Genomic DNA, 7,741 nt, shown 5'->3' with positions numbered 1-7,741 from the left:
TCTCTCTCTCTCTGAGCCTCTCTCTCTTCTCCCGCGAGGGTCGCGGGTGCCACGATACGTTCGCTCACGTGCGGACCCACGAGAGTTGTTGTTTTTGTTTTTGTTGTCTTGTCTCGTGCAGACGTGCGAGCTGCTAGCTGCTCCTCCATGGATTGATCACTAACCACCATGGGTCGATAGAGAGGCAGGCACTGTTAATTTCACACGAGCGTCATTCTGCATTGGAAGCCCACTGTCGGTGCGGCTACGGCAATGAAATTAATCATACCGTCAATTCATCTTTGTTTTTTTGTGTGTGTGGTTAGCCAACTCTATTTTTGTTTTTATCGCTTTTTCACAATGCTGCACAAGCTGCACGAGCTGGTGGCGCATCCCGTGAAGTAGGCCGTCGGTCCGTGCCGCTGCAGCCGTGCGCGGCGAGCTGCCTACCCTGGGCCCGACAGGCGCCTTACCCGAGGGGTCATTTACTAGAAATTCAAGCATACACTGTTTCTGCTTAACTTTTTCTGATTTTTTTTTATGTTTGTTGTTCTGATCATCTCCGTTTTTTTCGAGCTTTCCGACTGTCTCTGTTTTTTTCCAAATTTTCCTTGATTTTTCTTGATTCTTTTCTTCACGTTTTCTTGTTTTTCCCCCATTTTTCCCGTCTTTTTTTGGAGGGTGTACATAATTTAAAAAAGAAATAAATTGCAGTAGTTTTTATACCTCATTCCCTGCTCGTCCTTGCCCGCAGCCTCGCTGATGATGCTCGTGGTGCCGGTGGGCGAGGCCGTGGCCGTGCTCTTCATGGAGAAGTGGGGCCGGGTGCGCGCGCTGCAGCTCGCCCTCGTGCCCTTCTGCGTGGGCTCCATCGTCATCGCCCTCGCCGACTCCTTCAGCCTCATCCTGGTGGGCAAGGTGCTGGTCGGCGTGTCCCTGGGTGAGTACCCAACCCACCCCCTTGGGCTGACCGCCGGTGGGCCGCAGCGGAGGAGGCCGTGTTGTGCCTTCTGGGGCGTAGCGTGGCGTGGCGGGGCGTGGCGAGGCGTGGCGAGGCGAGGCGTGGCGTGGCGGGGCGGGGCGTGACCTCTGGAGCCGTATATTTATATAGCATCTTTGACGATGAAAATGAGTAAAGGCCCGGAGAGAAGGGCGCTCTCCCTTCTCTACTCCTCCCTCCATAGCGAGCCAGAAGTGTCCTTTTCGCTCATCCATATCGCGATATCCCAATAATAATTCCGATATGAAAAGGTGAGTCAACCGGACTGCGAGCCTAAATGCTCACGAATCGAGCGGCGCGCGGTCCACGGGTAAATGATACAAAAACAGCGACAGCCTCAGCCTCATTCGGTATTCACGGGTGAACGAACTCGGAATGCAGCCAATAAGACCCCAGGGGGCCGGAGGCCCGGGAGGCCTCCAGGCCCGGCGGCAGGCCGCTGCCGTCAGAGAAATATCCCAAATATTGTTCTGCTTAGCAGTAAAGGCGAGGCCGCCGCAAAGAGTGAGACGTCGGCAAGACTAATTTGCCGTTTTTCAAAGGGGCACCTTGCTTGTTCGGCGTGCTCGCTGGCACGAGCAAGGGTCAATCTCAAACGCTCCGTGCGGCGCCAAATGAAACAAATTCCGACTCCCCGCCTTGTAGGGAGCACCAGCAGGAATCTTAGCAGAAGAAGCAACATACCGACGGCTATTTTGAAACGCAATGTGTGTGGAACCTGGACGTTCCACACAGCACACAGTATGTTTCGCATAGGGAGGGGTGGGGGGTGGTTGGTACCGTACTTTCTAGGGCGTTCTTTCGTGTAGCGCGGAGTACGGCTCCGCGCTCGGGCTAATCAGTCGCGAATGTGTACCCTATCCGCCTCGCAGCTTCCAGCGGGAAGGAGGCGTCCAGCCGTTGACCATCACAATGCTGACATCCGGTGCCGTGGCGTTGGCGTTGGCGTCGGCGTGTCGCGAGTGTGTGCGTGTCTGTGTGTGCCTGTGCGTGTCTGTGTGTGTGTGTGTGGCTGGGTCTCTGCAGCCACCTGCCCATTATGTCTGCTCGCTTCTTCTTCTCTTCCTCCTCGCCTGATGTGTCCGCGCGCGCCCGGCGCCGGCGCCACTCGGTGCGAGAGAGAGGGGTTTTCTCGGAAAAACGGCGCGAAAAAGGCTCGCGCGCTCGGCACGACGAAGAGCACACCTCGCGCCACCTGTATCACGTTTGCCACATCAGAGTGAGAGAAATAAAGGGAGAGAGAGGAGGGGGGGGGGTAATCAACACAATGTCGCCACAATGTTTATCCCATCTCCAGCTCGCGCGTCACCGGACTGGCCCGGTCGGGGTCAGCCGGCTGGGTCGGGTTGAGGTTTGGGGTACCCCCCCCCCTAACCCCTTGGCCCTCCCCCAACCGCTTTCGGTAACGGGTCAGGATAAGTCACAACACATCCCCCCCCTCGCGAGCGCGGTGGTAAACCCATACGACTGACTCGCGTGCTTTGTCGTTTTGTCGGGAGCAGCTTTCATGGCGTAACTGAAGTGCGCGAGGGCTAACCTTTCGCATGCGTTTGACGTCATCTTCGACTCAGATGACCTTTTTGATATGCAGGGTGTCACATAGGCCCCCCACGCGTTTATTTTAGTTGTACTGAAACCTTTACCAACCTTACGCAAGGCGTTCGGCTGTGCGGCGTGCCGTCAGTAAACGTAGTTTATAGTGCGTTAAGAGGATCGTCCAGAAAGTACGGTCGTTTCGTTTTCTCAGATTCATTACTTGGCAAAATGCGAGAGCTTGGCGCCTGCGAGGCTCAGGGTAGGCCACCCCGCAGTGCGCGCACACACTGCAAGCGAATGATTTGCCTACCTATCAGGCGCTTTGAAAGCTTGCAGAGGCTAAACTTGGCACTCAACCCGTAATATGTTGATGTTTCGTTTCAGTTGCTTTACTTGTAATGTGTATTTTCACTTGACCTCGACTAATGTTCTCTTGCAACCCCTGTTTGTGCAGCGGTGGGCACGAGTCCAGCCTCCATCTACGTGACGGAGGTGGCGCGGCCGGACCTGCGGGGCGCGCTCATCACGGCAGGGCCACTCATCGGAGCAGCAGGTGAGTCAGAGAGAAAGAGAGAGAAACAGAGAGACAGAGAGAGAGAGAGATAGTCTCGGGAGACAAGCACGCCAGGGTCCAACCTGCCACAGGGTGTGTGGGAGAGAGAGTGGTAGTTAGGGAAATAGTGTCTCACCAGCGCAATTAACATGTGATTTGGAGTATAATGAAGTGATTGTGGAGTGAGCGACTGTGAGCAGTCGATAGGAAAACGGGCGTGAGTAAGAGAGATGGAGTAATTAGTGAGCGATGGAGTCAACAACAAAGATCGGGAGTCATGAGCGAGTGAGAGAGATCGAGAGTCAGGGCGAACCGTGGGTCGCTGTCGAGCCCCTTTCACCTCTGAATTTACAGCCATCTGCGTGTGGGCGTAGGGGGTGAGGGTGTGGGTGTCCTGGAAAGGGGGAAGGGGTGGCGGTGGCGGGCGGGCCGTTCTTGGGAGCCCTACGAGGGCACATAGGGGTGCTGGTATTGTCCCTTTGTCGTCGACTCTGAACTCTCCTCGCCCTGCAGGAGTTAGGCGGCCCCATGGCGGCGGCGGCGGCGGCGACGCCAGCGACCCCCCTGACGTCATAAGACCCTCCAACCACCTCAGAAGATAATCAGCTGCGCATGGCGAGAGCATCAGCAGGGATCCGCACACGCGCGGGCAAGAACACAGTCCTGAGTCCCCGGCGGGCGGGGCGGGGCGGGGGTGGATGTGCTGAAGGGGCTGCTGCTGCGGCTGGAGGCAGACAAAGCCGGCCTGGTATCGTGACGCGGGTCGGCCCGGGCCCGTCCAGCAGCAGCACCCCGACGACGCGGTCCTCGCCGCCAGCTCCCACGTGACCTTGGCGGCTGGTTGAGGCAGAGCCGACGTAATCAGCCAGGTTGCAGCGCGGGGCGGGGCGGGGCGCGCTCGCTGTGTGTTTCACTGGAAGTCAGGACAAGTGAATGAACAGCCCGGGAACAGCCCGGTGGGGCAGCCTGGCGCACAGCGGCGCGCGGCGCGGAGCGATCGGTCGCGGAATGGGCCATTAAAATTCAGCGCGCGGGACACGGTCGGGCAAATCAGAGCCAACACGAGCGTGGCGCGGCGTGGCGCGCGGCGTGCGATGTTGGCGGCCCATTCGAACTCCACGCGCGGCGCGCGTCGTCGACTCCCGGGCCCGGGGACGATAAATATTGTAATTCCCCGCTTCACGACGCGGGAATTTTAAAAGCGGAGGGCGCGACAGAGGTAACACAACATGTCTGAAACAATCTTCCCTCCCTCCGCCCAGGCCTGCTCATCGCGTACGCGGCCGGCGCCGTGGTGGCGTGGCGCGGCGTGTCGTGGTGCTGCTGCGCCGTGGCCGCCGTGCCGCTGGTGCTGCTCACCTTCTGCTGCCCCGAGAGCCCCGTGTGGCTCGTGCAGACCGGCCAGCTCGAGAAGGCGGAGCGCAGCCTGCGCCGGCTCGCGCCCACCGACTGCAGCAAGGTAAGGAGACAGCCTCCCGCACCCGGCGCGAGCACGTCGCCGTCAAACACCTAGAGAGCGTTTCCTGACTATGTGTTATGGGGCTGTGTCCAGGAGGAGTACGCCGCCCGCGAGCTCCAGGCGCTGGTCCTGACGACCCGTCGGCGCGGAGGTGCTACCGTCTGCGCCGACGGCGTCACCGCCGCGCCTCGCCGCAGCCTCTACACGCGCAGCGTGCACGCCCTCAAGAAGGGCACGACGGCGCTGCTGCGGACCCGCTCCGCCCGCCGCCCGCTCTGGCTGCTCTGCGTCCTCATGCTGCTGCAGCAGTTCAGCGGCTCCTACGTCCTGCTCTTCTACGCCGTCACCTTCTTCCAGGTAAGATGATGATGATGATGATGATGATGATGATGATGATGATGATGATGATGATGATGATGATGATGATGATGATGATGATGGGAACGGCCGTCACTCCTTCAAATTTATATTTTCCCGCCGCGTTGACAACGAACGCGAGTGACCGGGCCCGACGTGACCGCAACGAAAAGTTATGGCCGTTTCGTGGCTGCGGCACAACTTGCGGCACAACTTGCGGCACAACTTGCGGCAGGTGACCTTCGGCCGTGCCTGGTACGACCGGCACGATGAGAGTCTGCTCGGAGAGGTAACGGATTGACCTGGGCATCCCTAAGCAAGGCGCGCCCCACCGCCCCGCCCCGCGGCCGAGGCCCCGCCGACCAAGCCCCATACCCAAGGGGCCGTACACGTTCGTCGTCTGATTTGTTTCTCGCAAATGGTGTGGGTGGGGGTGGGGGTGGGCGGCCGCACCGGGAGCAGGACGACGGATCGTCGTATCAACCCTGACATTTAGCAAATAAAGCGGGTAGAGGAATGAAGAGGAGTAGTAAAAGAAAAACAAATGTCCTAGTTTGCAAAAACTTCTAGTCATGTATTCTAGAGGCTGCGAAAATTATGTTGCTCCGGTTTAGAAAACTTTCGGAAATGTGTGAACGGAAAACATCCAGGCAAAAATTAGCAGAGAGCAAGATTTCACACCACTCTCTTTGCATAAATACTGTAAACCAGACACATGACTTACAAACAGATGGAAATCCAACACAGCGACACAGCAGCCGATAGCAGCACCGCACCAACACGTCGCCATGCGATGCGCCCCGTCGAGCGTCCGGCTCCGGACACCTGTCCGCATGCAAATAAAAGCGGGAAAGAAAGTAATGGAAAAAGGCAGTGACTGCGGCGCGCCGAGGCTGGCGCGGGTGTCTCCGCGGGGGATTCTCGCTCGCCTCGCCTCGCCCCCCCGCGCCGCGCCCGGGCCCACCTCGCTGCTGCCGGGGCCCGGAGTCGCTTCCTGTTTTCCCTGCTGGTATTCCCATAAGCAAACATATGAGGCGCGGTGTGTTGGCGACCGTCCGTAGTGTGACGACATTCCTCGCCGCCGCCGTTGGGAGTCCGGCCGCGCGATCACTCGGCGGCCGCCGTACGTGCGCACACACAGTGTTCGAGAGCTCGATGACGTTCAGGGGACGAACGAAAAGAAACCAAAAGCGCGCTCCGCCCGCGGCCCTGTGCCATGAGGCGTGAGAGGGGGATGGGGACGTCATCTTTTAGTAGAGATGGTTTTGGGGGACACTGTCTGAAAGGAACGCTCGTTCGAACAAACTGTGTGTTCAAGTATTGAACACGCCCAACGTCTGTGGAGCCTGAAAGGTCGGTCGGGTCGGGCCCTCCTCCGCAGAGACAGTAGCCCCAAGCGCGGGACGGTGCCAGAGCCCCGTGCTGCCTTTTTGCCTATCTCTAATGGACTCCTGGACGCCATCGATTTCCCTCTCTGAAACCCTCATAATCCCTTCACCCTTTTTCCTGTACGCCCAGAATCAACATTCAGCCCTTCACCCCCGCCATTCTCGCTTTGTTCCAGGACGTGCAGAGCTCCGTGGACGACTACACGGCGGCGGCGCTGGTGGGGCTGCTGCGGCTGGTCATGGCCGTGGTCACGCTGCCGCTGCTCTCGCGCTTCGGCCGGCGCCAGCTGCTCATCTGGAGCGCGGCCATCATGTGCGCCTCCATGCTCACCTCGGGCTTCTTCAGCCGGCGCTGGCCCGGGGCGGCCGCGGCGGCGGGCTCGGCGGCCGGCGGCGGCGGCGTCGACGACCTGGAGGGCCTCAACCTCGAGGACCTGGGCCACATCGGCGGCGCGCGCTGGGTGCCGCCGCTGTGCGTGCTCGTGTACGTATGCTCGTCGTGCATCGGCGTGCTCAGCGTGCCGTGGATCCTGGCCGCCGAGCTGTTCCCGCAGGAGGTGCGCGGCACGGGGCAGGCCGTCATCCTCTCGCTCGCGCACGTCTTCATGTTCGCCGCGCTGCAGTCGTACCGCGAGCTCAACGCCTGGCTGGGTGAGTACTCGTCAACCACTCGCCCGACAAAACGACACGGAAGGATCCGCGCCGGCGGAAGGCGCCACCCCTGAGCCGCCTGACGCCAGAGCTTTGAGCCTGAGCCTGATCCCGACAGGAACACTATCCAGTTCTAAATCAGAGCACGGCGTAGTTTGAAAGGAAAAGCATGATACAGTACTATGAATTGGTGGGAGACCGCGGGAGGCGGCTGTGCTCCTGCCCACGCGCTTAAGCCCAGGCAACGAGTCCCTGTAAAGTTCAACAGGTATCGCTGGTGTCGCGCTTCAAAGACGAGTACGTAAGAAGTCGAGATTATTCGTTTAATTAGAGTTTCCGAGCGCCCTCTTCCACCTTCCTCTATCGATTATCTTGCGACGCTGGCCGGGATGACGCCCTCGACGATGACGCGGCGCGCGATTCGTGCGGGACCAGCCCAGCCAATCAGTCTGGACGCGCTGGCCGTTTAAAAACACTTTGTCGTCGCCTTTTCTGCGGAAAGTTTCAGGATCGTTTTCTCTCATCGGGCGCCAGGCTGGGGGGCACCGCCGCCGACGCCAATCTCCCACCTTCCCGCCGCGAATTAGGCACTAAATGCCGCCGACATGCTCTCGCTCTTTTGGTGGGAAGATTCCGCGAACTTGACACCCCTCTCCCCTCCACGGCGCGCACCGTACAAAGCTCGTGCGGTGGCGGGGGCGTTCGCTGCCGTGATGTACGGCCCAGCCTCTCCTTACAGCTGCACGAGGTGCTCTCTCTCTCTCTCTCTCTCTCTCTCTCTCTCTCTCTCTCTCTCTCTCTCTCTCTCTCTCTCTCTC

General features: G+C 59.5%; 1 protein-coding gene across 1 annotated transcript in view; it reads left to right on the top strand.

The window, feature by feature from the left end:
* The first annotated feature begins 150 nt into the window (after positions 1–150).
* The window catches only part of LOC113218408 (facilitated trehalose transporter Tret1-like), a 22,910-nt gene continuing 15,319 nt past the window's right edge, over positions 151–7,741 (top strand). Inside the window, exons 1-6 of the mRNA XM_026438761.2 lie at positions 151–293; positions 734–919; positions 2,970–3,068; positions 4,331–4,527; positions 4,621–4,884; positions 6,449–6,923. Of these exons, the coding sequence (XP_026294546.1) occupies positions 742–919; positions 2,970–3,068; positions 4,331–4,527; positions 4,621–4,884; positions 6,449–6,923 (1,213 nt within the window). The 5' untranslated portion in view covers positions 151–293; positions 734–741. The remainder of the gene's footprint in view (positions 294–733; positions 920–2,969; positions 3,069–4,330; positions 4,528–4,620; positions 4,885–6,448; positions 6,924–7,741) is intronic.

Source organism: Frankliniella occidentalis, unplaced genomic scaffold, assembly GCF_000697945.3.
Source record: "Frankliniella occidentalis isolate FOCC.00 unplaced genomic scaffold, Focc_3.1 Scaffold16, whole genome shotgun sequence".
NCBI lineage: Eukaryota > Metazoa > Arthropoda > Insecta > Thysanoptera > Thripidae > Frankliniella > Frankliniella occidentalis.
The sequence above is the reverse complement of the archived record's forward strand: the minus strand, read 5'-3'. Positions and strand labels throughout refer to the sequence as shown.